The sequence below is a fragment of the Rhincodon typus genome, chromosome 8 (genome assembly GCF_021869965.1).
Source record: "Rhincodon typus isolate 14 chromosome 8, sRhiTyp1.1, whole genome shotgun sequence".
NCBI classification, from domain to species: domain Eukaryota; kingdom Metazoa; phylum Chordata; class Chondrichthyes; order Orectolobiformes; family Rhincodontidae; genus Rhincodon; species Rhincodon typus.
Genome location: NC_063339.1, coordinates 73,973,070 through 74,000,251, shown reverse-complemented (window position 1 = coordinate 74,000,251; position 27,182 = coordinate 73,973,070). Strand labels below are relative to the sequence as shown.

The window sequence follows — 27,182 nt, the reverse complement described above, 5'->3', positions numbered from 1 at the left end:
TCCTGAGGATAAGCATGGAGACAATTTTTTTGTTAGCTCTTAACGGGCAGGAATTTTCAGATTTGGCCATTCACAGTTTATGTCATTCCAAGAGATTCTGCTTTGAAGGAAATCTACAAGCATTAATTTAGAGCCTGTTGAAAGATATGGAACTACTGATGATAATTACAGTCTATATATAGTATATGACACATACCAGTTAGAACAAAACAGACACAGATAAACCTAGCTAATAGCTACATATTTATTATTAATATTTTAATTCATAGTTTATAAAGGAGTGGCAGCTATAATGGAGGTTAAAACTTCAACCCGAAAGCATCACTGGAATGCTCCTTTATCGATTACAATTCAACATTATAGTGAAGAGTGAATATGAAGCTATGCTTAATGGTTACAGTCTAAAACATTTTTCAAACTTCAGCAATGTAAGCCAATAAGCCAGGGAGGCGCTCATCAAAAATTAAATTGGACAGTGCTTCTTTGATTGGGATAGTTGAATATCTGTGCGCGACAATTTCACTTCTTGCCTTCTCCCCCCCAACTCCCGTGAAAATTATCAATTCCAACTGGTTTTGCACCTAGTCATTCAGATACAACAAATAAATGAAACTGGCTGCTTTTCCAGGTTTCAAAGAAACTATTCGCAAATCGTGGGCATTGCTGACAATGATACAGTTATTGGCCAATCTTGGCATCCAAAGATGATAGATCACTTTCTTCAACTATTACTGCCCTAGTAGCAAGAGAGTTCCATGAATGTGTGAAGAAAGAGTTCCAGGCATTATGACTGAATGACTATGAAGAAAGGACACTACTTACTCAAATCAGGATGGTGTAAAACATGGTAGATGTTTGTTTGTTTTGCTTGGGTGAAAATCCTTCTTCACATGGGTATAAAATCCAGACTTTTAACTCACAATATAAAACTTTTAAAAATACTGGTATATATTTCAAGCTGTGCAGTTACTGCTGAAGTAACCAGCAAACCGGGGGTAAGGGGGCAGCTCGTTGGTCACGGGGGCAGCTTGTTGGGCTAGGGGTACGAGTTTCGCTTAGGGTACTGTAGTGTTAGCATGCAAGAGGTCCCAGGTTCAACTCCCAACCAAGTCCATGTTAAGGGTGGCACAACGGCAGTGGTTAGCACTGCTGCTTCACAGGGACCTGGGTTCGATTCCACCCTCGGGTGACTGTATGAAGCTTGTACATTCTCCCCGTATCTGCGTGGGCTTACTCCAGGTGCTCCAGTTTCCTCCCACTGTCCAAAGATGTGCAGGCTAGGTGGATTGGCCATGCTAAATTGCCCCGTAGTGATCAGGGGTGTGTAGATTAGGTGGGCTATAGGGGGATGGGTCTGGGTGGGATGCTCTGAGGGTTGGTGTGGACTTGTTAGGCTGAAAGGCCTGTTTCCACACTGCAGGGATTCTATGATTCTATGAAGTCAATATATTAACGGTTTGCAAATTTTTGAATTCTTCTGAAACTTTTACCAATAATTCCATTTCCTTTCTAGCCATGACCTCTTGCGGCACTAGTCTGTTTACAAACCCCTTTAACCTATTTGAAGAACCAAGCTCCTAATTTCACATGCTCATCAATACAAAGACCATATATCTCCAATTCCGTAGCACAGCCTTTCTGGTCCTGACCTAACCAATCTGTTGCCTTAACTGATTCATGATTTTCTTAACCTCCAATCAAGGTTAGTTCAACACTTTCCTTGCTGGTCTTCTACTTTCACTCCGTAAACTGAAGATCATCTGAAACTGTTTTGTGTACCCTAATCCACATGAACGTCTGTCACCCATCACTGATATGGTCACTGAATCTTGCACTAATGAATACTTGGTCTACATCACCATATTTTAAAATTCGCACCCTCGTGTTGAAATTCTTCCACAAGTTCAGGAACTTAACTTCTAACTCCAAAATCTAAGTTCTTATTGCCCTTTGACCTTCTAAGACACCTGCATCTCTCAATATTGGGACACTTGTTCATCCCCTACTCCCTTTGCAACAAAATTCCCTCCCCAAGACTCTCCACCTAAGACAGCCCTGAAATGCCATCACTCAGGTCAAGCTTTTAGTCACCTCAACATCTCCAACTAACTACACTTTGCAAGTATTTCATAGCTGTTAAGCACCTTGGGACCTCCTAAGATCATGAAAGGTACTACAGAAATACAGGCTTATTATAGATATTCCTGCTGGCCATCAAATCTGATATTTTGGCCAGTGGTATGGACTGAAGTAAACAACCTGCGTTTTGATACCACCTTTTATGCTGCAAAGTTTTCCAAGACAGTTAAACAAAGTTTGAAACCCAGCTACAGAAGCACAGGATGATTTGGCCAAACAGTTCAGTTTGATAAAGTATCTCAAAAAAGTAAAAGGGAGATTGGTGAGACAGAATTCCAGAGTTTAGGCCCAAGGTAGCTGAAGATATTTGCTGCACTTTGGACAGCTATAAAGTCAGAATTTCACTAGGGAGTAGAATTTGTTGAGTGCAAAGGTTTTAGGATTATGGGGCTGGAGGAGATTTGAACATGTGGATAAAGAAAAAATTGACGCCTTGTGGCACCCAAAACCAATGCAGGTCAGCAATCACAGAGACAGGTGATCATAGTATCAGTAGAGTTTGTAAGAACTCATGTCCTGCACCTAAAAAAGAAGTTCACAGGGTGGAATTCTGCAGTGAGTCACCCCAAAGGCTGTCCACCATCTAAAAGACACAAGTTAGGAGTCTGTTGGAATACTATCTGTAACAACAGCTCCAAAAACATACAAGAACCTCAACAATATTCAAGACAAAGCAGACCTTTTCATCAGCACCTTTAACATTCACTCCTGTACCAATGCCACACAGTCACAAAAGTGTGTACCATCTGCAAGATGTACTGCAGTAACTCAATCCAGGCTCCTTCCAAACCAATGAGCTCTACCACCAAGAAGGACAATGTTGCTGTTCCTTCACTTCAGCTAGATCGACATCGTGGAAATCCTTTCTATCTGCACTAGATAGACTGCAGATGTTCAAAAAAAAAAAAAAGGCAGTTCACCATCACCTCCTCAAGAACAGTTTGGGATGGGCAATAAATGCTAGTCTGGTCACTGACACTGAAATTCCTTGCAAGAATATGAAAGGCACTGGCAAGGGCAGCATTGGAATAGTTGCAATAGTTAAGGGAAACTTTAATTCTAAAGGAGAAAAGCTGATGCAGGGGCAGAGACAAGTAATACTTTGGAGGTAAAAGTAGGTGCCCATGGTGATAGAGTGGACTTATTGACACACCAGCATCAAGCAACAAGAACAGCAAGGTTGTGAACAATCTGCTTCATTCTCAGATAGTGACAGAGATGAGAGATGGGGGTAGATTGCCTGAGAATTGAGGTTATGACATCAACTAAAGACAACTGCTTTGGTCTTCACAATATGCAACTGAAGAAAATTTCTTCTCATCAGGACTAAGCATTAGACAAAGTGCTTAGCGAATCACAGGTATGGAGCGGCCAAGAGAGATGGTGAGGAAGAATTAGATGTTGTCAGCATACACAGGAAACTTGCATTGTATTTTTAGATGATGGAATTGAGCAGCAACATCAAAATGACAAATTAGAGGGACGAGGGAATACATACTTAAGGGATGGGGAGGTGGATTCCAGGATCAGGAAGAGAAGCCATTGCATCTGATTATCTGCTGATAATTGACTAGAAAGGAATGGAACCAGATAATGACCATCTAACCCAGCAGAAAAATTTAGGATAGGCACTGAGGAAGAACATGTGGTCAACCATTAAAAGCTTTACCACCTTCACAATCCTTTGAATGTCATTCATGATGGTTTAGTGCTGTGATATGGCAGAGCCCAATATCAAGTGTTAACATGGACCAGAGTTGCAAACAAAATAGTCACTGATCTAGGAAATGAAAACTCATTGAAGGATTTGAAGAGAAAGGAAGTTTGGAGATCAGACAAAGTATGCGAAGGATGGGTTTAATGCAGACCGGGAATGAAGACAAAAGTATATGAGGAGAATGAACCATTAAAAATATCAACTAACATGGGAGCCAGAAAGTAATGTTGAATAGTTAGCAGATTGATGAGAGACCCCTCTAGTGTTTTGTACAAAAAAAGAGGAGGTTGATAAGGGCAGACGAGAAGCAATTAGAGAAAGATGCAAGCTCGTGTTAGGGTAGAGGCTACCTTAGGTGATACCTAGCTTGGTGGGCTAAGGGAAAAGAGGTCAGTTAAGCACAGATTAAGACAGGCCGTTTTTAAGGTGGGTCTTCAAGCAAGATTTAACCATGGAATTCCAGAGCTGAGAATTTAGGGGGCTAAAGACAAGACTGCTAAGGATGGACTAACAGAACTGAAAGAGCGGAGTGATCTTGGTAGGTTGTGGATGGTCACAGAAATCACTAAACAGCAGGCAGAAGGCTGTAGGTCATTTGACAAATGCAATGGGTCAAACTATACATGACAATATTTAACATTATTGGACAATATTTTAATTTCATGCTCAGTATTACAATGGTCTCCTACAAATATATTAATCCATGGGTAGACTTATTACAACCTCAAACTCAAACCTTTACTTGCACCAACAATAATTTAAAAGGGCTATTCAAAGATAAAAATGTCAAAAGAGGGGGTTACTTGCAATACTAAATATAATCAAGGAAGCCGAATATCCTTTAAAACGTATATTTATACAGGACGCCACCAGAGCAGAAAAGCTGAACAAGCTGGGATTCTTTTCACTAGAAGAGAGAAAACAAAGGGGTAACCCTTTGTAATAAGATAACAGTAATTAACAGGAAGAATATCCTCTATTAGACTGAGCTGATCTCACAATACCAAAACGGGGCTGTACAGCTAGCTGAACTACATGCCTACTGAACAGGGCTGTTGCCAAAATCATTTGGATGAGGTGGGTTCAAAATCAATTTCATGGAAATGATAAACCCAGCCATATCCAACTTGTCCTTGCCGACCAAGTCTCCTAAACTAAAGTAGTCCCCTTTGTCTGCATTTGGCCCATATCTCTCTAAATCTGTCCTATTCATGTACCTGTACAAATGCCTTTTAAATGCATCTACCACTTCCTCTAGTAGTTCATTCTATACGCAAACCACCCTCTGCATGAAAAAGTTGCCTCTCAGGTCCCTTTTAAATTTTTCTCCCCTCACCTTAAAATTATGCCCTCTAGTTTTGAACTCCCCTACCATTGGGACATTAGCTTTGCATCAGTAATTCCTTTTGGAAAATGTTAGTCCCATTGTCAACAGTCAAAATAGCTTCCAAAATGAAATGGAAGAAATGGTGAAGTCCAATTGGACTGCTGAATTGACTGGACGCACAAACAAGACCAAATACCAGTTCTGAAGTTTGAGAGTGGAGTGCAACTGTGAAAAAAATACCACGGTCTAAGATGCAAACCTGGGCAAACAGACCATTGAAAAATATTTAAACTGGACCACAAGGTGGAATCTTATGATTTATTTGGCTCACTGCAACTCTCTTGGAATTTGCTGAAAGGATTTTCACAGTAAGGCCAAGTGTGTTTACTCGTTAAATCTTACCAAACTCTCCGCATTAATTGCCATTCTCACTCCTATGGCATGTATCATGTGGGATTTTCACCCCATCCTAATACATGCATTTCCTGGAGCGACCCACTATTCGCTGGATATTTCAGAATTGACTGGTATCCTTCATGCAGGTATCATCTTTAAAAGGTCACTATGCGCCTGGACAAGCCCTGTCATTCCGGAGACATCCAGAGCAAATAACCGTACAGGGTATGGCAAACAGGGCAAATTGATGCCCTACTTTTCAGGCTGGGTCCTGGAGCTCCTGCTGGATAAGGTGTTGCACAGGTGGTAAAGGCAGCTTGCCTTCATTAGTCAGGACACCGAGTTTAAAAGTTGGCAAGTCATGGTGCAGCTGTATAAGACTTCAGTTAGACCACATTTGGACTACTTTGTGTAGTTCTGGTCATCACACTATAGGAAGGATGTGGAAGCTTTGGAAAGGGTGCAAAAGAGGTTTACTAGGATATTGCCTGGATTGAAGTATATTAGCTACAAGGAGAGGTTGGACAAACTTGGATAGTTCTTGCTATAACATCAGAGGTTGAGTGGCCACCTGATGGAAATATATACAATTATGAAAGGCATGGCTAGGGTGGATAGTCAGCATCTTTTTCCCAGTGTGGAAATGTCAAATACTAGGGGACATAGGATTAAGGTAAATATAGAGGAACATTTAAAAGGAAACGTACAAGGCAAGTTGATTTTTTTTTAAGAAAACACACAAGATGGTAGGTGCCTGGAAAATGCTGCTAGCCAGCAGTAGGCCTGGACTGAATTTTAATTCAACAGTTAATCATCAATTTTACCACACTCTGTATCAGTGTTCATGCTTTCATTTGTTCAACCTGCACACAATACGTCATCTGACTGGTAAAACGGTCACTAAATGTCACATGTGGGACATTGCATGGTAAACCACAGAAGACACACAAAGAAAAATCACCTTACATATTTTAACTCAAATGTTGCAAAAGGCATCCCACAACTGCAGATGCTAGACCCAACTCTCCAGGTCAACAGGCAAGTGCTGTTTTTCTGAATGCTACGTGTGGTCTATACTACAATAAACAAGTTTTAGGAACATGGTAGACATCATTAAACCTGCCAATCCCGTACCAATGTTCAAACAGCAGGTCTACTTTCTTGAGCAGACCCTAATACACCTATACAACACAAAAACAAACTTTCAACCTCTATCTTAAAATGCTCACCCAACACTTAACCTCAACACCTTCTTTGAAGAAATGAGTTCTAAATTTCTACTATATTGTTTGACTGGTGCTAATCTGTTCCTATTTTTAAGGTGATGTTGTTGGAGGGATAAATATTGGGCAGATTACTAGAAAAAACTCCCCTATTCCCTCTCAAAATAGTACCAGGGAATCTTCCATATCCTGAGTGTGTAGCTGGAGCCTGAAATTATGTCTTATCCTGAAACGCAGTAGATCAGACAATGCAAGAATCCAAGAACTGCACTGGAGTTATCAGCCTAGAGTTTTGAACAGCAACAGGGCAATTCTCAAATGTCAAGGCCAGCATTTAGTCCTCAAATGACACTTGAAAGCTGATCAACTGGTACAGATGAGCACAGAATACTAAGGACAATAAGGTTATGCTAGAACTGTACACAAAATTCTAGTTAGGCCACAGCTGGAGTACTGCCTGCAGTTCAGAACACCACATTATATAAAAAAAAAGATGTAACCACATTGAGAAGTTACACAGGAGACTTACCAGGATTCTGCCTAGGTTTGAGGGGAAGCGATACAATTTGGTCACTTGTAAAATGTTGAGGGGGGGGGGGGGGGGGGGGGGGGGGGGTGAAGAGGAATGTTTTTACCCAGAGGGTGGTGGGAGGCTGGAACTTGTGCCTTAAAGAGTGAGTGAGTCAGAAACTTAAAATTTAAGCAGTATGGGACAAGTGTAACCAAAAAAATCTCTTTTTTATCTGGCACAGACACTATGGGCCAAATAACATCTTTCTGTGCTGCAAATGATGTATTATCACATAGCTGCTTGCAGGAGGGTGCTATGAGCAAATTGACTGCCACGTTTCCTATGTTACAACAGTGATTAAGCATCAAAGTAACTAACTGTAAAGTTTCTGTATGCTGAGTCAAAGGCACTACATCAGTGCACATCTTTCTTCAAGATATTATGAATAGTTATTACAAGGAGATGTAATGACATTTTCTACAACTAAGATTTTATTTCTTTAAAACAGCAATTCAAGTTTCTTGATTAGAAAAAGCATGTTCAATATATACTTACCACAACATAGACAGGTTTGTCATAGGGCTCTCCTACAGGGAGCCAGCCATTCGTGGCTCTTCGTCTGCTGATTCTCTGTTGCTTGCTCTCCACATGCCCTGCACCTGCTTTACTTTGCTGAGCTGGCGAACTGGCTGGGCTGCGGAGGTTGGATTTAGAGCTACTGGGAGGTTTGGAGCTCTGAGGACACTCCTTGCTCAGTTTCAGCATAGACAAGGTTTGAGGTCGAGAAGTTGCTGGTGTCTCCAAACCAGGACGCTGCAGATGAGGAACAGGCTCAGCAGCAGGAGGGGCTGTGGGGACAGGGCAGCCTGAGACAGGGTTTGCCGGAGACACTGGATGACTTGTGACTGGGATGGTTACACTGAGCGGTTTCAAGGACCTGTACCCATCTAGAAAAGAAAGGGGGGGGGGGGGGGGGGGGATAAAAAAAAAAGAAAGAGAGGATTAACCACCGACTCGCTCCTACCCAGCTTCACTTCACCTATGAAACAGCAGCAAAACTGGTAGGACTGCTTTTGATTGCCCATGCTTCTATCTTCACAATAGGGCTGCCTGCTAAAGAAATGTTACATACCAAACCTCAATATTATCCATTCTACCCTATATTTATAGTAGAACTCAATTACAACCTTTTAAACCTGTAATCTCAAGTTAGTTGCAAAAGGCAGACAGAACATTGTTGCATAAAGACTCAATACTACATTACACAGTTTGAAACATGTGCACTGTAAAATTAATGCCTGTAGTAATAGAAACAATACAAACCTCTTGACATCAGAAAAACATTTTTAAAAAAAAAATCAAACATAAAAACACAAAGTCAACACTGATTTAAAGAGATAAAATCGTGCTTGACCAACTTCACAATTCCTTGAAGACATAACACAGTAGACGAAGATAATGCATTGGGTAATTACTAAGTACTACAAATGGATTTCAAAGTGCCTTCAATGAAATACCAATACCAAAACAGGGGAAAATAATATAACAGGGAACAAAGAGATGGCAAAACAATTAAATGTGTATTTTGGTCTGTCTTCACAAAGAATGTCCTAAACATATTGGAGAACACAGGGTCTGCAGGGAGAGGGTGGAACTGAAGGAAATCAGTATTTGTAGGGGAAATGATGATGGGGAAACGAATGGAATAAAAGACCGAAAAATCTCCTGGACCTGATAATCTACATCCCAGACTACTTGAGGAAGTGGCACTAGAAAAAGACATTGCATTGGTGGTTACTCTACTCCAGCTCCCCTGTAATCCACAGGAACTGCTCTAATGTTAACTATTTAGAAAGGGAAGTAGAGAGCAAACTAGGAATTCTAGACCCTTAGCCTGACATCAATAGTGGGGAAATGTCAGAGTCTAGTACAAAAGGTGGGAAAGAACTGTACTTGGAAAACAGTAATAGGATCAGACAGAATCAGCAGGGATTTATGAAAGGAAAGTTTGCAGATGACAAAATTTGACAGAAATGAGGAGAATGGTGAGGAGGATGCAAAGGTTTTTTAAGGAGATTTGGGGAGGCTGAGTGAGCAAAAATTTGGCAGATGGAACACCAACTAAAACTTACAGATTTATCCACTTTGGTATGAAAATAACAAAAAGAATGTTTTTTAAAAAAAAAGAAAGAAAGAGTGAGAGAGATTGGGAAGTTTTGAACTTGAAAGGGACTTAGATGTCCTTCTTCGCAAGTCACAAAGTTAATTGCTTGCTGTACCTGCGTGTTGGAATTCATTTCAGGAAGATGGGAATCTAGCAGTAAGGATAGTTTACTGCAATTATATAGAACCTTGTTGAGACCACACCCAGGAGTGCAACTGTGAAAAAAATACCACGGTCTAAGATGCAAACCTGGGCAAACAGACCATTGAAAAATATTTAAACTGGACCACAAGGTGGAATCTTATGATTTATTTGGCTCACTGCAACCCTCTTGGAATTTGTTGAAAGGATTTTCACAGTAAGGCCAAGTGTGTTTACTCGTTAAATCTTACCAAACTCTCCGCATTAATTGCCATTCTCACTCCTATGGCATGTATCATGTGGGATTTTCACCCCATCCTAATACATGCATTTCCTGGAGCGACTCACTATTCGCTGGATATTTCAGAATTGACTGGTATCCTTCATGCAGGTACCATCTTTAAAAGGTCACTATGTGCCTGGACAAGCCCTGTCATTCCGGAGACATCCAGAGCAAATAACCGTACAGGGTATGGCAAACAGGGCAAATTGATGCCCTACTTTTCAGGCTCCTCACCCATGGAAAGAAATACTTGCCATATAGGGCATTCAATAAAGGTTCACCAAAATTAATTTCTGGTGATGGAGAGATTATGCTACATGGAAAGATTAAATAGACTGGACCTTTATTTTCTGGAGGTTAGAAGAAAGACTGATCTCATTCAAAGGTGCAAAATGTTTACAGGCAAAATTCTTACAGGGCTCAACTGGGTAGATGCGAGAAAGATACATCCCCCAGCAAAAGCTGATGTGTGGAGTAGTTGCTTCTGGAATCAGAATAAGTATCAGGCCTTTTTGTACTGGGATAAGGAGGAATTTCTTCAGAAGGTGGAATTCTGTGTCCCAAAAGGCTGTACAGACTCAATTATGCAGTATGCTCAAGACTAAAATCAACAGATTTCTAGACTGTAAAAACATCGAGGGATATGGCAAGAAAAACCGTTGTTGAAGTAGATATCAGTGATCGCATTGAATGGCAGAGTAGATTCTAAGTACTCCTGCTCTTATTTCTTCCGATATTCTGCCGAGACAGAATGATAATTACACCCCAGAAGTCTACGCTGGTCACCAATTGTCAGGAGATTATATAGAGGCACTAGACAGGATGCAAATCAAATTAACAAGGATAATACCAGCATGGAAAAAGTATACCAAGCAAGAAAGATAGAGCACATTTCAAAGAAAAAGGAAGCTGGTGCAAGGGTTCACGATGCCCAAAAAGGTTAGGCTTTTCCAGCCATGTATTCATTTACGTTATCTTTTCCAAACTTGGTAGCACAAGCATGTTTTAATCCTTTCGAAACCCTATTTTGCCACCAGAATGGGTTTAACAATGGGAATCAGTTTCCAGGAATTAAATGGCTCCTCATTAGAACACAGTGGAACATGAAGTCTGAAAGACCTGCATTTACACAGCATGTTTCACAACCTCAGGACATTGCAAAGCACTGCAAAGACTATGAAACGAATCAAGTGTTGCCACTGTTGTCAGGAATTCAGCTGCTCATCACTACTTTCTCAAGGGCAATTACGGACAGATAACAAATGCAGGCATAGTCAGTTGCACACATCCCATGATTTTTTTTTTTTAATTTGCACACAAAGCCTCAATTACAGCAAAGATAAATGATTCAAATCATTTCTTTTTGGAATGTAGTCCGAGGGATAAATGTTGGCCAGGACAGCAGAAAGAAATGCAGGGGAATTCTTCGAATGCTAAGACACTATTACATTAATATGAGCACACCTCAATTTAATGTGTCCTTCAGAGAGAATCTCTGACACTGAACAACTTCCTATTGGACAGAGGGTCAGTAAGTAAAAGAGACAGTGGGGCTACAATTTTGACAAAGACATCAAATAGTGTGATAAGGAAGGATGATACCTTATGAAGATTTTCAAATGAGGTCATATAGGAGAACTAAAAACAGTTTGCTGGAGTGTACTATAGACCCCCAAAACAGTTAGGGAGAAATCAATAAAGAGAGGCTATGGCCTAATGGTATTTTCTATTAATCCAGAAACTCGGCTAATAAATGTTCAGGGGATCCAGGTTTGAATCCCCCCCACCACAGATGATGGAACTGGAATTCAACTTCTTTAAAAAAAAAATCAGAATTAAGAACCTACCAATGACCGCAAAACCATTGTCAATCGTTGGAAAAACATATTTGGCTCACTAATGCCCTTTACAGAAGGAATCTTCCATCATCACTGGTCTGGCCAACATGTGACTCTAGACTCACAGCAATGTAGTTGACTCTTACTGCCCCTTGAGGACTCTCAGTTGCATCAATCACTATGAAGTCTCAACAAAATAATGAAACCGAACGAATCACCTAGCATCAACTTCGGCACCAGAAATGACAACAACATATAGAATCCCGCCAAAATTGAGAGAGCTTTCTCAGACTAGTCAAGTAACAGCCTGATACACTCGTACTCACAGACTGAGACCTTAGTGTCCCAGACCCTTGCCATTCCTGGATACATCCTGTCCCACTAGCAGGACAGGTCCAGAGGTGGCAGCACAGTGGCATACAGTTAGGAGGGAATTGCCCTGGGAGTTGTCAATATTGACGCCGGACTCCATGAAGTCTCACAGCTTCAGGTTAAACATGGGCAAGGAAATCTCCAGCTGATTACCACGTACCATCTTCCCTCGGCTGATGAATCAGTGCTCTTCCACATTGAATAATACTTGGAGGAAACACTAAGGGTGGCAAGGGTGCAAAACATACTCTGGGTGGGGGATTTTGACATCCACTATCAAGAGCATCTCGGCAGCAGTACTATTGATCGAGCTGGTTGGGTTCTAAAGGACATAGCTGCTAGTCTGGGTCTGTAGCAGGTGTTGACAAAACCAACAAAAGGGAAAAACATACTTGACTTCATCTTTACCAATCTGCCAGCTGCAGATACATCTGTCCATGACAGTATCATTAAGAGTCACCATCACACAGTCCTTGTAGAGACAAAGTCCGGCCCTCACATTGAGAATACCCTCCATTGTGCTGTGTGGTGCTATCACTGTGCTAAATGGGACAGACTTCAAACAGACCTAGCAACTCAAGGTTGGGCATCCATGAGGCGCATGGGCAATCACTGCAGTAGCACTGTACTCCAACACAAACTACAACCTTGTGACATATTCCCCCAACAACATCTCTTCCCCATCAAGCTAGGGATCAAATCTGGTTCAATGGAGAGTGCAGGAGCAGCACCAGGCAGACCAAAGCGGAGGTGTCGACCTGGTCAAGCTTCCAAACAGGACTACTTGCATGCCCGACAGCATAAGCAGCAAATGATAGAGCTAAGTAATTCTTCAAACAATGGATCAGATCTAATCTCTGTAGTCCTGCAGTATCCAGTCATGAATAGTGGTGGACAATTAAACAACTCATTGGATGACGTAGCTCCACAAATATAGCCACCTTAAAACAGTGGAGAACCTCAATACATCAGTACAAAAGATAAGACTGAAGCATTTGCAGCAATCTTCAGCCAGCAATGTCAAGTGGATGATCCATTTCTGCCTCCTCTAGTGATCCCAGTCTTCAGCCAATTCAGTTCACTCCACATAATATTAATGGTTGGAGGCATTGGATACTGCAAATGCAAAGGGCCCTAATAATATCCCGGCAACAGTACTGCAGACTTGCTACTCCTCTAACCAACCTGTTCCAGTACAGTTACAGTACTTGTATCTACACAACAATATGGAAAATTTCCCAGGTATGCTCTATACACAAAAAGCTGAACAAATCCAACCAGGCCAGTTACTGCCTCAGTCTACTCTCGATTGTCAGTAAAATGATGGAAGGTGTCATCAACTGTACTATCAAGCAGCACCTGTACAACAATAACCTGTCAGTTTGGGTTCTGTCAGGGCCACTCAGCTACTGACCTCATGATAACCTTGGTTCAAACATGGTCAAAAGCACGGAAGTCCAGAGGTGACGTGAGAATGACACATCTTGACACGCAGGCCGCATTCGACCGGATGTGGCATCAAGGAGCCGAAGGAAAACTGGAATCAATGAGAATCGGGCACAAACACTCTTCTGGTTGGAGTCGTACTTGGCACATAGGAGGATGGTCATGCTTATTGGGGAGGCTAGTCATCTAAGCTCCAGGACATTACCGCAGGAGTTCCTCAGGGTAATGTCCCAGGTCCAATCTTCTTCAGTTGCTTCATCAATGAACTTCCTTTCATCAAAAGGTCAGAGGTGGAATGTTTGTTGATGATTGCTCAAGGTTCAGCACCATGCATGATTCCTTAGATACTGAAGCAGTCCATGTTTGAATGCAACAAGATGTGGACAATACCCAAATTGACGAGCAGCAATTAACATTCGCACCGCACAAGTGACAGACGACGACAATCAAGCCACTGCCCATTTACATTCAATGATGTTATCATCACTGAATCCCCCACTATCAACATCCTGGAGGTTATATTGACCAGAAACTCACCAGACTTGCCACATAAACAGTGTCTATAAGAACAGGTCAGAGGATAGGAATACCTGAAATAAGTCACCTCCTGACTGCCCAAAGCCTGTCAACCATCTACAAAGGCACAAGGCAAGAATGTGATGGAATACTCCCCACTTGCCTGGGTTGGCTGCAGCGCCAACAACAGTCAAGAAGCTTCACAAAATCCAGGACAAAGCAGCCCACTCGATTGGCATTACATCCACAAGCATCCACTCCCTCCACCACTAATGCTCAGTAGCAGTGTGTACTCCTATCCACGAGATGCACTGCAGAAATTCACCAAAGATCCTTAGACAGCACCTTCCAAAACCATGACTATTTCCATCTAGAAGGACAAGTACAGGAGATAAATACAAGTTCTCCTCCAAGTCACTCACTATCCTGACTTCATTGTCAGAGTCAAAATCCTGAAATTGCCTCCCAGGATCACTGTGGGTCAACCTATAGCATGTGGACTGCAGCAGTTCAAGAAGGCAGCTCACCAACATCAAGGATAACTGGGGATAGGCAATAAACGCTGGCCCGCCAGAAGCATGCATGTCCCAAAGTGAATAGAAGATAGATATAGGGAAATCTTAGACATGTAAATTCATACTACAATTTTTTAAAAACTTTTAGATAATTAGTGTTTCTCAGGTGTTACATAATGCCTGCTTGTAACATAGCTGGGATTACCTCCTTGTTCAGGAGAAGGACAAAAAGCTCCCCAGTCCAGTCAACAGAGTGTTTAGAATATTGGGTCAGTGAGTATTCATTATATTCATCATGAATGGCTGTTCATCTCTTACGTCAACTCCCCCCACCTCTCCAAATGTCCAGCTTCCTCAATCAAGCTTATCTGGCTAAATTAAGATCTTTCACCAGTAGTTCACATACATTGTCTAATTTGGTTTAGCTGATTAAAACAAAGGGAGAGAAACAAGGATGGAAGCAGGAACAACAAACCATAATGAGTCGTATCCAATGTGAAAGTCTAACCCAAGAGAATCCGGTTTGCTAACTTGCTATACTCGTGTATCTTTAGTCTTCAGAAGTGCCCCAGAGTCACAGCAGCAAATTGCAATATACACTTCTCATTCCTCAAAATGGTTAAAACCAGCTACTGCTTCAAAGATAACCTCAGCTTTTATTGCCCATAAACATATTGATAATGCTTCAGCAACATACAAATCAGATCATGTTAAAAACAGTAATATGTATAGCCAAGTACAACATATCATTAGAGGACACTCAAGAGCTCCTATAATTTTGCCCAAAAATATTAGTTACCACCATGCAGTCCTTAAGTTTTGAACCAGACATCAACTGTCGAGTACAAAAATCTCAAAAGGGATACAAAATTATTCTTCAGTAATTTTCAAGTTGAGGCTGATAACACAATTAGCAATTATATAGTGCCTTTAATATAGGATGCTTGGTCACAAAAACTTACAGCAAACTGAAGGAAATATGAGGACAGATGACTAAGTTTGATCATAGATGTTTTAAGCAAGACCTTAAAAGTAGAAAAGGTGGAAAGACAGGCACGTTTAGGGAGGCAATTCTACACCACAGGCAATAGTTGGCTAATGCAGATTTCTTTGCAGTTTGTTAGACTGGAAGTGGCTACATAGGGGGAGGAACAATGTTGTGAAGAGGTCTGAACACCAGTATGACAATTTTAAAATTCAGTGCGTTGCTTGACTGGCTGTAAATATCACATCCATGAGTACAGGGATGAAGAGGTTGCTAATCGTCAGGTTCTGTTTGAGACAGTGGTTAGGACTAGGAAGAATCACTGACTGGAAGCATATTGAAAACACAAACACAGTGGATTTAGTCTTCACAGAAACGGAAGAAATAGAGACTCATCTCAGTGTCAGATAAGCAACCTAAAGCACAAGTGAGGGCGAATGGAGGGCAGAAGTGGATGCTGCCAGAATACATTTAGATTTCTTATTTCACATCTTCATAAGATTTATTTTCCAAGTCAATATCATCTGAAGTACACTGATCAATTACCATAAATCTCCATGATCTATTCGTATAATTATAGTGTAAGTATCACTATAATCTATACAGTAACATATTAGCATTCTATTACAAGGTAATTTTGAGACCAAATGGTCAAAATAAATTAACTGCAAAGATGCACAACACAATTAGGTATTGCCCTAGTTTTACAGAAGATCCAAAGTAAAAGAAAATACTGATCATTTCTATCAGCTATGACTCAGTGGCTTTTGCCTAGAGTCCAAATATTGTGTTGTGAGCCCCATTCCAGAGATGGAGCACAAAATCTCATTTAACATGCTGTTGCAAAATGCAGTACCCTGCACTAACAGAGGTACTGCCTTTCAGATGAGGTGTTAAATTGAGACCCCACTTACCAAAGATATCATGGTACAAGTTGATTAACAGCATTTTACATAAAACTGAGTTTTACTCCAGTGTCCCAGCTAACATTTAGCAGTCAATCAGGCACCATTTAAACAGGTTATGGTGTTATTTATCACATTGCTATTTGTGGGAGCTGCTGTGCACAAATTGGCTGCCATTTTTCCTACATCACAACAGTGACTATAATTCAAAAACATTTATTGACCATAAAGCACCTTCTGATAATAGGTTGTGAAAGATACTATGTAAATGCAAATCTTTAACACTGGTGCTCACTAAAGAAACTGAGGAGACCAATGCGATATTGGAAAATGTTTCTGAATCAGCTACCAGCAGAATTTAAACAATACTTACAGGTTCATTGAAAATTATTTATTCGAAATGCTATCTTGGCGCGTAAAACACAGTGATTAGACTCAAAAATAACTGCAGCAGTACAGTAAGTGTATAGTTACTAAAGTGTTTTAATAAATTACAAATTTTTTCTACTTATTGCCCACTTGCCTCCGCCCTCATGCTTGCTGCATCCCTCTACTGAAGTCTTGCTCCGAGGGACGGACAGCAGGCCGGAGAAGGGCCGAAGCAGAAAAAAGTGACTGAAAAGGGTCCACATAATGAAAACCACTGCTTTAAATAGTGAGCAACGAGTCAAACAAACATTTCCATCACCCCAATCTAATAAACTATAGTTGCACAAGACATGTTTTTTCCCCACATTTTGTTAAGTTACCCCTTCTTACTGGTATAGGCTGCTTGCCAGTTGCAGGGAACTATGCACATGGAAGTGATGCTCCGTCCCTGCAACACTATATGTTTATGGTTTCCTTCCAACTCCAGACTCTCAGGAGGCCATTGCAAAAGATGCTTCTCCATGACTAAGTAGAACGTGCAGCATAGAAACAGACCATTCAGATCAACCAGTCAAGGGCAGTACTTAGGTTTCACTCAAGCTTCCTCAACTTCTCATCTGCATGACCATACCCCCAAAAATACCTGATCATTTATGTTTCTGTATCAAAGAAACATCAGGGAAGCTTTTTATTAAACTTGGAGTGCGTTATTAAGATCTAAAGCAGACAGTCGAATGTGAAGGAGGCATATTCAATTATGTCTTTCAAAAAATTGCATAATTTAAATTTTAATAACAGCATATAGGGCCACAGAGAAATGTTGCAAGATACTGGGACTGGCAGAGTCGTTTTTGTAGAGTGTCAGCGGTAACACAACAGATCCAATGATCCTCTGTGCTGGAACCGTTCTACAGTTCTTAATTCTTACCTAGCTTCCTCTTGAACTAGTTACCTCCATTACTCATCGGATGGCAAGTTTCTCATTCTGATCATTCGCTGGGCATGTAACCCCTCAATTTCATGCTGTTTTATCCATAACTATCTTGTATTTATATCTTATGCCTTATATTGAACACTCTCATTACTATGTGCTCGTCTTATCTAGATGGTTACCCACTTACCTGCTTTTGTCCCCAGCTCGTGGAGACAGCTTGCCTGGTCAGAGGTTAAAGTCCTCCTGACCACATCCCTGTTTAAGGATGGATGGTGCACTCTGCAAAGATCATAGCCATTCATGCCCATACACTGCACAGTTGTTGTATCCCCCACGCAAAGGCTGCCCCCACATGGAGCATATGAGTATGGGATACCTGAGGGCAAAGCACTCTGTGAAATGAGCAGGTTTCCTTCATCATCAGGTGGCATGCAGCAGGAGAAAGCAGCTGAGCACATGGGACAGCCATGTGTAGAATTGCAGCCAATGGGCAGCAGGTTACTTCGATCGTAGTGTAGATAGAGGTCATCAACTGGGGAATCAAGGCAGACTTCAGGAGGCAGAAATTCATAGTGGTCCGGATCAGATACAAAGTTGTCCAGTAAAGTTAATGAGTGCGATTGAAATGGAGCCACTGGCTGTGTAAACTCAGCACCAGAAGCATTGCTCTCCTCCAGTGCCTGGTACTTGGGCCGAATCATGGCTTGGCTTCCCATGAGCATTGATAATCGATGGAAATATCCATTGGTCTTGTCCATATATGGACAGGGAACATCCGCATTAATAGGCAATGTAGAGTGCTGCCCTGTGCTGGCTGACACTTCTTTGTGCTGTCCTTCACTATCCCCCAAGTCAGTGCCAGGGGCAAGTTTGGCCGCAATATCACTCCTGAAGTCCTTCCTTTTGGCTCGCGGACAGCGGCGCCCAGCCAGTGGCTGCGGGCAGGAGTGTCGCGTCCCACCAGTTACCTTGCCTGGTTTGCTCTCTCCATCTGTACGGCTGCGCCGCCCAGCTGAAACGTCCCTGGTATTGCTCAACTTGAGGAATGCGGCAGCGTTGAGACTGGCCATGCGCTTCTTAGCTGGTAGCTCAGCAAACCCACTCTCCCATCCGTCCATGGCAGGTGTTGGCTCACTCCCTGCACAGGTAAAAACATCACCATCAAATGAACTACTCGAGCTACCTATCCGTCTTTTCGTTGGGTAGCCAGTCCTGCAGTCTGGCCGGTTTTCAGTGCACTCCACACCACAACTGGGACCTTTTCGGCATCGCCTATTGGATGGGCAGTCTTCGCGCTCCAGCAGCAGATTGTTGACTGCCTCAGCATTCAAGCTGGCCAGCCTTCGTGGACGTGACTCAGCAGCATGTGGGGCCACAGAATCCAACTTGGCATTCTCTTTGCCAGTGTCTTCACTCCTCTCTGCCTGGGGTGCCTCCCCTTGAAGTTGGTCCTGGTGGCCCTGATAATCCCATTGTTCTACAATAGCCTGTACAGGGCTCACTCCATCAGCTGGTGTTTCTTCTAGCTGCTGAACAATTCCTGGGGAAGAGTAATTGCCTGGCTGCCCGTGCATGCGTTTCCGGAGCGGATATGTCTTGCGGTGCTTGGGATGGTACTCCTGTTTGCTCTCAACATCAGCCACTCTCTCTTCGTAGTCCCTGCTGCCTCTGACGCCATTGTGTCCCAGCATCATCTTACCCATAGTTGTGCTGCTTAACCTGGTTATGTTACAATCAGTGCAGTTCATGTCATACAACATCAAGAGGCAGGACATTTCATAATTGCACCTGTGAAAACAAAAGCAAAATGGAAGCTTTACTCACTTGACAGACTAACATTTGTCAAAGTCAACAGATGAGAAGCTGGAAAAGCACAGCAGGTCAGACAGCATCTGACGAGCAGGAAAGTCAACATTTCCAGCTTCACATCTATTGACCCATATTTGTCAAATATAGCATCATCCCAAATAACAGCAATGCAAAATGGATAGGTTGTGTTATTTCCCCACCAAATTTACTAAGTTCCACCAACAAGTCAATGAAGTGGCCTTCTCCTCCCATAATTCTAAGATTTTGCATCCCCTCCCGTATAAGTGTTTGCTCCATTAGTGGAGTTCAAATAAAGAAATACTGAGATTAGGCCAGGCATTCTCCCAAGTAAAGAGTGAATCATGCCAATGAGTTCTTGAAATGGCTCCCTCATGGATGTCACTGTAAGGAGTTTTTTTTTTGAAAATATATTCAAATAACATTCACGAAGTCAAGTGCAGCTACCAGTAATGGAGAGCATCAACTTGACCCCATGCCCATTATTCCTTGTGGAACACAGCACACACTATTCCAGCTGAGCACAGCCCTCAAAATGATCGAATTTTCCTGTTTGCCTGCACATGCATCATGAGAAGGCAACGTAATCAAGCTTGCGTCCACAACCTTGACCGAAAACAACTTCCCGCTTGCCATTACCAGAATGCGCCAAGTTCTGAGCATCAGGACAGCCACAGGAGATCCACACCTCATTAAAGCAATCAGGAGCAATTGACTGCAGGATTAGTACAACTTCACAGTTGAGTGCAATGATGTATTCTGATGGAATATGCAAATGTGAACTACTAAAAATAATTACTCAAAAATTTACACACACCTTCCCTAATCTTAAACTCAACACACTACCAACAACACCCACACCACTCAAACTGAACAGGGTGAGTCAATTTTTTATTGAAGTCATTTTCTGGATGTAGATTTTACCAACAATGGCTGCATTTATTCCTCCTTGCTGGTTGGCATCATGCAATAATTTGATGTCATGGAATGACTAGTTCAGTCACTTAAAAAGGACAGTCCAGAGTCAACCAAAACTGCTGCAGGACTGAAGTCATGTAGTTCAGCCCACGTAAGGGTGACAGGTTTCCTTCCTTAAAAGGCTATTACTACGTCAGTCAGGGGTTTTATGACAATCCACGAGCATTTTACACTATACTATCAAGCAATTAAGCTTGCAATGGGCTGGACAGACTCCATTAGAAACGTACAAGCAATAAGGAAACAAAACTATATCATTCTCAGGTGATGGTGGTGGTGAGCAGGGAGGGAACAGAAAGTGAGAGCAAGTTTAAACTTAATGGTACCAAAGATAGACCACAGAATCTCTCTCTCCTGAGGACTATCAAGCTAAACTAGACACTCCTAGGATTTATTTAAAATCATGTCGTGAGGTGCAGCAAATCACGATCACAACTCTCAGACTAAATTCTTCCCATAACAGGTGAACATTTAAGCAGACATATGCAATGAAAACTGTTAGAAATCAACTGGAGTCACTACAAACCTAAAGATATCTTATTTATGGAAAGTTCTGGGACAAAACAGCAAAGATTTAGATATAAAAACCAAAAGAACTGCGGATGCTGTAAATCAGGAACAAAAACAAAGTTGCTGGAAAAGCTCAGCAGGTCTGGCAGCATCTGAGGAGGAGAAAACAGAGTTAACGTTTTGGGTCCGGTGACCCTTCCTCAGATTTAGATATTCCTTGTAAAAAGGAAGTATATTGAAGTGCTGTGAGATAGCATTAAATACCTGCACACGCACCTTAACTGATCATGAGCTGTATCGCAATCTGCCTTTAGCAGGCCTCTTGTGGTGTAGTGCAGTGGTGCTGAACCAGGAGGACCTAGATTCAAGACTCAACTGCTCGAGAGGTGTGTAATAATATTTAAGCAGGTTGATTAGAAAATACTTAAGTTCTGAATCTGGCTTGTCGACAGCTCTAGTAACAGTTCTGATTCTTGGCACATTCACTACCGGAGGGGTTTACATGTCACACGCAAACCAACCTGCAAACTGGTGAGGTCAATGTGCAGGGGATGGATGCGTTTTGTGTTGGATGGATGGGTCGGTGGGGAGAAGGGCTGGGACAATGTATGCAGGCTGCATGTAAACTTAAATTGTAATGGTCTTATCACAGTCGGATTACAAGAATGCCACTGGAAAAATTGTGCAATACTTTTAAGTATTTTCAATTGCTAGGGCAGGATTGAGGGTAAAAGCAGCAAGGAGCAGGCACAGATGTCAAACAATGTCAAACTAATAAAAATCAAAATAACTGTGGTTCTGTCAAAGTTTGTTTAGCACAGTCTATTAAAAAAAACTTCATGATTTTGAACAGGATTAATTTGTCTTTGAACGTTCATGGTTCTAATATAACAATCACAGCTTCACTGGACTCTTCAGAAAACCGAAGTCCTCTGTTGCTGATATCAATTTGGGAAACCCTGCTTTAAACCTTCTTTACCATTGCCTTGTCATCTTCCCTAAAGTTATATCCAAAATTAGACAATGTACGAACAGAAGTAGGCCATTTTGTCACTCAAGCCTGTTCTACCATTCAGAGACCATGGTTGATCTTAACTCCAAAACTCACATTTGCTCCATATTCCTTAATACATTTTAGGTTTTTAAAAATCCTATCAGTTTTTATATTAACGATATAGCCTAAGGGCTGGTGCCTAGAATTACACTCAACATCAAAGGTGTGACACAAAGATTTGTATACTTCAGCTAAAACTTGGTTTTATCTGCCCCCACCCCCACTCAATGAATTCTCTAGATAAAAAAAGGCCAGCATTCAATTAGGGTTTTTGATTATTCTCTTTACTCAATTACATTTTAAATTATCCATGTATCTGGCTCCAATGTTTCTCATTTTTGACCATTTGAAAAGTACTTTGAGCTGTCCTTTTTAAGCCAAAATATAAATTACCTCACATTTGGTTGCAATGAAATCCATTCACCATAGTTTTCTATACTCACTTATTCTGCTAATATCTCTGATCCAGCAGAGAGATAATCAGTGATTCTTAAAGGCCTCATTTGCTGCCAGCTTCATTTTAAGTCTGAGATAGTTATATGGAGACAAAATGCACATCTCAACATGCCTATAGTCTGATTTTGATGATATATACAGTTTCAGGTCTTGTGAAATTCAGAGTCCCATAACAGAAAACAGTAAAAATACTGGTAGTCTCCAATCTGACTATAAAATAAACTAGGGAGAATAATATTGTTCTAAAATACAAGGAGATAATCAATACTCTCAACTGTTCCAGACTGTTCAAGTTCCATTCCAAAGTCTTTAGTCAAAGAATCCAGAATCTTTCAGTCAAAAATTTAAAGACCCTGGCAGAAGAACAGGACAATTCTCCCTGCTGTCCATGCGAATAAATACGCCTCAAAAGCATCACATAGCTTATTTGGTCACCATCACACCACAGGGGGTAAGGGAGGTGATCGAATAGTTACATTTAGGGGAAGCTTACAAATCAATTTGTGCAAGCTCACTGCAACAGCAATTCATTAGGCCCCACCCTCGTACCCTTTCCTTGTCACCCTGCAAATTCTCTCCAAGGTGCTTATTCACTCCACCTTCAATAACTATGATTGAATCTGTCTCTATCACACTCAAGCAGCACATTCCAGATCCTCAATACTAGATAAGCATAACGGATAAGGGAATCATGGTTTATATTAAGTCAGTATGGCAAACAGTAGCAAAAGCACAGTGGAATATAAAGTCTGGCATGGACTAATTGGGCTATATGACCTGTTTCTGTATCACCATCCAGAACATATCATGTTTAGAGAGGGCTGCTCTGCTGTTTGCCCACGCACAGGGACCCAGAAGCTGCTACTTTTAAAAGTCAAAAATATGAAATTCTGCAGCACAGGAGGCCGTTCTGTTTATCATACCTGCACAAGCTCAAGAAAATTATCCAGATTGGGATCCTAGCCATCCCGTTCTATCCTCATTACCTTGCAACTTTTTCCTCGTTATGGGCTAATACAACTTCCTTTAGAAAGTTGTGATTTCTACTTTCTTTTCAGTGCATTCCACATAAAGCAGGAAGGGCTCTGCTAACACAAACGTAGAAAATAGAAGCAGCAATAGGCCATTTGGCTTTTTAAACTTGCTCTGCTATTCATTATGATCATGGCTGATCATCCAATTCTGTACCCTGTTCCTGCTTTCTCCTCATACCTCTTGATCCCTTTAGCCCCCAACTATATCTATTTCCTTCTTGAAAATATTCAATGTTTTGGCCTCAATCACCTTCTGTGGCAGAGAATTCCACAAGCTTACCATTCACTGGGTGAAGACATTTCTCATCTCAGTCATAAATGGTCCATACCATGCCCTTAAACTATGACTCACGGTTCTAGATTCCCTAGTCACCGGGAACATCCTTCCTGTGTTTACCCTGGATTAGTCCTGTTCAAATTTTACACATTTCTAAGAGATTGCCCCTCATTCTTCTAAGCCCCAGTGAATACAGTTCTAATCAATCTGGTTTCTCTTCCTACGCTAGTTCTGCCTTCCCAGGAATCAGTCTGGTAAACCTTTGTTGCATTCCCTCCATAACAAGGACATCCCTCCTGCGATAAAGGAGGCCAAAACAACACACAATACTCCAAGGCCCTGAATAATTACAGAAAGGCATCCCTGCTACAGTAGTCAAGTCCTCTCGTAATGAAGGCCAATGTACCATTTGACTTCTACGCTGACTGCTGCACCCGAATGCTTACTTTCAGTGAGTAGTGTACCAGGATGCCCCAGTCTTGTTGCACCTCCCACTTTACAAACTTAATCACCATTCAGATAGAAATCGGTCTTCCTACCTTTGCTACCGAAGTAGATAACCGCAGTTATGCACATAATACTTCATCTACCATGCATTTCCCCACTCTCTCAATTCGACCAAATCACACTGAAGCATCTCTACATCCCCCTCCTACCCATATTTGGAGATATTTAATTTAGTTCCCACATCTAAATCATCAACATATTCACTGTGAATCAATGAAGTCCTGTAGTACTCCACTAGTTAAGGCCTGCCACTTAGAATAAATGATCATTTTCTTACTTTACTCTACCAAACAGCTCTCCATCCACATCAATATCTCCAATTCCACATGCTTTACCTCTGCATGGTAATTGGAAAGCATTATGCAGCATCCTTCTCCGCTTTGGACGCACCATGATGTTTGTCACCATCTTTCACCATCTGACAACATGGTAATGACAAATGGCTCCACCAATGACCCATTCCCCATTCAGATCGGTGTCAAGCAGGACTGCGTCATCACCCCTATACTGCTCTCGATGTAACTCACTGCAATGCTTCATCTCACTGCTGACAAGCTCCCTGATGGAGTAGAGCCAACTTACAGACCAGTGGGAAATTATTCAACCTCCGCCACCTTCAAGCCAAAACCAAAGTCACCCCAATCAGTGTCAACGAGTTGAAGTATGCAGATGACGCTTGCATATGTGCAATGTCACGCGGATGTACTCCAGATCATCATCAGCACCTTTACAGAGGCAAATGACAGCCGGGTCTCACCCTGACCATCCATAAGATACAGGTCCTCCACCAACCTGGCCTGACATTGTGGAGTGAATCCCCAATCATCAACATCCACAGAGTGGCCTTCGAAAACACTGACCACTTCCAATATCTCAGCAGTGTCCTGTTGGCCAAAACAACTACTGATGAATAGATCCGGTACCGTCTCCAGTGTGCTGGCACAGCCTTCAGCTGCCTGAGGATAAAGGTGTTTGAGAACAACAGCGTCAGATCCAACACCAAGCTCATGGTTTACAGAGCTGTGGTGGTTCTCAGCCCCCTATATGGCTCTGAGACTTGGACTGTCTACAGCAGACACCTCAAGATGCTGGAGCAGTACCACCAATGCTGCCTGCTCAAGATCCTGCAAATTCGCTGAGAAGAAAGATGCACCAACACCAGTGTTCTCGACCAGGCCAACATCCCCAGCATTGAGGCATTGACCACCCTTGAGTGGCTGCAATCGGCTGGGCACATCGTCCGCATGACTGACACGAGACTCCCCAAGCAGGTGCCCCTACTCCCAGCTCCAAAATGGCAGTCAAGCCCCAAGTGGACAGAGGAAGTGCTTCATGGATACCCTCAAGGCCTCATTGGCGAGATGCAGTATTCTCACAGACACCTGGGAGTCACAGGCCCAAGACTGTCCAAAGTGGAGGCCACCATTCGGGAAGGCATCGAGCACCTCAAGACTTGCCGAGAGAAATGAGCAGAAGCCAGGCGAAAACAGTGTAAGGAGCGTACTGCCACACCAATGTCCTTCCCACAACCACCACTGCCCCAAAGGAAACAGAGCCTGCGGAAGCCGCATACAGCCACCTACAGACTCACCCTGAGAGTGGAAGAGAGTCATCCTCATCTGCAAGGGACGGCCAATGAATGACCAATGTTAATCTAGCATACTCTTAAATGCAACCTTGCAGTTTCTTTGAACGACTCCATCTAGAAGTAAATATCACATTCCAACAACCACTTTAGTAAAGTTTACCTAAGTTCAGCCTTCAATTTACAGCTCTCAACCTAAAAAATGCCAAGGTATTTGAATTTGGGAACACATTTTGCTAAGAATAAAAAGCCAGAGCAAGGATATTTCTCTATATGTACGGATTAGAGGAACAAGGGCATCAGAAATACAAATACAGAGGTCATAAAAAGTAGTGAAACAAGTCGACCGTTAAAAAAATTAACAAAAGTAATTGTGCTCATTTCTAGAAGGATAGAACTAAACAAGACAAGTCATGTTCAACTTGTATAGTAGTCTGGTTAGAAAATACTCGAGCAGTGCAAACTTTTCCCTTTCCATGATGTAAAAATGACGTAGAGGTACTGAAGATGATATAAAAATGATTTTAGAATGGTAGCAGAATCCAGCAGTTATACCAATAAAGAATAATTGATCAGACTAGGATTTTTTTTCCTCCTAGAAAAGAAGAGCGGAGAATTGGGGTCTTGATGATTGTAAATGGTTTTGACAAGATGGCCACAAAGAAGATGGCAGATGAAACCTAATTAAAATGCAATAATTACAGTTTAGCTACTTATACAAACACAGAATTCAATTTATTTATCCAGCGATCAATAAGAATGGGGATTTCACTCTTATGAGCGGGGAATAAGGGAAAGTAGATGTGGTCAAGGAGATTAAACAAAGAGGCCGGAGGTAGTTTGTATGGAGCATAACTGCCAGCACAGAAGCTATGAGCCGAATGATGTCATCTTGTATTTGTAAACTGTCAACCCACATTGTTATTGACACCTTAAATTCTATATAGTTATAGATGAAGTACATATTACCTATCAAAACAGCAATTCCATCAAGTCTCACAACAAGTAACCCTTACCTTGCTGATTAAATAAATAATGCTATACCACTAATAGCTCAATTAACTTTAGTTTGAGTGCAACTCTTATCTTGAATAAATCAGACAGCTGAACAGCAGTGCCACATTCTGTAGCAGTCAAACTCAGCTGTTCATTTTTATTTATCCAGAAATGAAG

The 27,182-nt window shown here is 41.8% G+C and overlaps 1 protein-coding gene across 6 annotated transcripts in view; it reads right to left on the bottom strand.

The window, feature by feature from the left end:
- bahd1 (bromo adjacent homology domain containing 1) overlaps window positions 1–27,182 on the bottom strand; it is a 69,238-nt gene that overhangs the window by 16,268 nt on the left and 25,788 nt on the right. For 4 of the 6 annotated variants that reach the window (XM_048600126.1, XM_048600124.1, XM_048600130.1 and 1 more), the window contains exons 2-3: window positions 17,969–19,569; window positions 7,869–8,260 (exon numbers count right to left, since the gene is read on the bottom strand). In XM_048600126.1, coding sequence (XP_048456083.1) covers window positions 7,869–8,260; window positions 17,969–19,556 — 1,980 coding nt within the window. In that variant the 5' untranslated portion in view covers window positions 19,557–19,569. The remainder of the gene's footprint in view (window positions 1–7,868; window positions 8,261–17,968; window positions 19,570–27,182) is intronic. The other 2 variants (XM_048600129.1, XM_048600127.1) reach the window with 1 other exon arrangement.